The sequence below is a fragment of the Oratosquilla oratoria genome, chromosome 9 (assembly GCF_046742065.1).
Source record: "Oratosquilla oratoria isolate Oo_2021 chromosome 9, ASM4674206v1, whole genome shotgun sequence".
NCBI lineage: Eukaryota > Metazoa > Arthropoda > Malacostraca > Stomatopoda > Squillidae > Oratosquilla > Oratosquilla oratoria.
In genome coordinates, this window is record NC_134785.1 from 54,809,684 (window position 1) to 54,811,907 (window position 2,224).

General features: G+C 46.0%; 1 protein-coding gene across 1 annotated transcript in view; it reads right to left on the reverse strand.

Moving 5' to 3' along the window:
* Window positions 1–440: 440 nt before the first annotated feature.
* LOC143028420 (glutamine synthetase-like) overlaps window positions 441–2,224 on the reverse strand; it is a 2,434-nt gene continuing 650 nt past the window's right edge. The window contains exon 3 of the mRNA XM_076190475.1: window positions 441–1,726. Within this exon, the coding sequence (XP_076046590.1) occupies window positions 801–1,726 (926 nt within the window). The 3' untranslated portion in view covers window positions 441–800. The remainder of the gene's footprint in view (window positions 1,727–2,224) is intronic.

Genomic DNA, 2,224 nt, shown 5'->3' on the forward strand with positions numbered 1-2,224 from the left:
TATGTAATCGTCTGGCAGGATGAGCAGACTTCAAACTGTGATGAACTAAAGTGTACTAGAAAGTGCATCAGTTATACACTGAATTATCTAGATATAGCCAGTTGGGAGCAGCGTCAGTAGTCGGGCGGACTACCTTGTGTAACAGAGGAAAATACCCAAGTGTTGGGGGGAGAGAGGGAGGGGCTGTTATGTAGAAAGGTGGCACGTTGGTTGTGTAAACAGCCTCGTTGCATTGTTTCAAACACCAGGGAAAATAGAAAACTTAAGAGCCAAGATGGCTTAGAGATACGACTAGGAAAATGCAGTTCTGCAGCATTTCGAGTTGTGTTGATGCAGCAACATTTGGGAGACGTCGACTTCCCAGCGTTTGCACTTTCAAAACAGCAGGGACTAGAAACCGTTGGAGGGAGGAGGGGGAGGTGGGGGACAGAAAGAATTAGTGGTAGCATAATCATTTATGAGTAAATAGACCTTACATATATATGATTCAAGTTTTAACTTACTTTAAACTGTACACTCACGTATATACAAAGGATAGTGGGGAAACATTATTTAATTGATAAGAATGATAAAAAGTAATCACGTCAGAACGATATAAACATGATACAATGATAATTGTGCAAGAGGAAAATACTCCGCTGGTCCCGTAGGTGGGCAACCTGGTGGTTCAGTTATTCCAGTATGGAACAAGAACCAACGATTACCATAACAGACGAATTTATAAAGACTATGGAGATGGAGAGAGAAAAGAAGAAAACGTTTGAAAGACTGAAAAGATATTGGAATATGGGAGGACTAGCCTACTCGTCTAAACAAATGGTCCTAACTAGCACTTCTGACACCATGTAAGGATCGGCATTTGACGAAGGTCTGCGGTCTTCCAGGTAACCTTGCTTATCCTCTGCCACGCCCCTGGGGATTCTGATGGAGCAGCCACGGTTAGCTACGCCTGCAGAGAAGTCGTGAATAGACGACGTCTCGTGAAGACCCGTTAACCTCCTCTCATTGTCTTTTCCTTCCTTGGGATCGTAAGCCTTGATGTGGCGGATGTGGTGGCGAGACAGTTTATCGATGGCCTTCTCGATCTCCACGATGCCGTTCACCTCTCGCATACCTTGCGTAGAGAAGTTCGTGTGCATGCCAGCGCCGTTCCAGTCCCCTGGAATTGGCTTGGGGTCCAGGGACACGACGACGTTGAAATCTTCGGCGACCCTGTGGAGAAGGTATCGCGCCATCCAGAGGTCGTCACCCATAGTGATACCCTCACAGGGGCCGACCTGGAATTCCCACTGGGCAGGCATGACCTCTGCATTCTCTCCAGATATATTTATTCCAGAATAAAGGCAGGCTCTGTAGTGGGCTTCGACGATGTCCCGTCCGAAGACTTTGTTGGCTCCTACACCGCAGTAGTAGGGACCTTGAGGGCCGGGAAACCCGTTCTTGGGCCACCCGAAGGGGTGGTTATCGGTGTCGAGAAGGGTATATTCTTGTTCCATGCCGAACCATGGGTGCTGCTCAGCGGCCTTCCTCATAACCTCCAGACATTTATGCCTATGGTTGGTTTCGGTGGGTTTTTTGTTGTGTTTGAAGGTCTCGCAGAGAACGAGTTTGTTGCTGCCAAGCCTGAAGGGATCCCTGTAGATGGCTACAGGGTGGAGGTAAACGTCGCTGTTGCTGCCCTCAGCCTGGCCAGTTGACGAACCGTCGAAGTTCCAAATGGGCAATTCTGTGAAGAAAATTGCAGAATTAACAAGTGTTGAAAGTTTCAACGAATAACTAAAGTTATACAAAAACAGACCAAGTTGTCTAAACTATGGTCGGCCCCCGTTGCAATTGGCGGGGGACGCTTCAGTATTGATCTGGTTATTTAACCTCTCTCTAAGCATTCTCGATGAACATACAACTACACCCTAGCTTATTTTCAGGCTTTAACCCTTATGGTCCCAACGGACCAGTTTTAATGCAACTAGCAGACCCCATGTGCAGATGCCATGAAAGTAGTAAAATGACGTTTCTGGATCTAATGTTACTAAAGAATCAGTTTCACTGCATTAATGTTTCGAGACTTAACACTTTCACGATACATTATATGGTACTTCTATTCTATATAGCAAAGTGGGAAAAAATCTAGAAAGTACTCTGATCGACAGGTGAAGGGACGAGAGCACAGTTATTTACCCTGAAGGAATAGGTCATGTGCGTGCAGCTAAATCCAATCTACTTC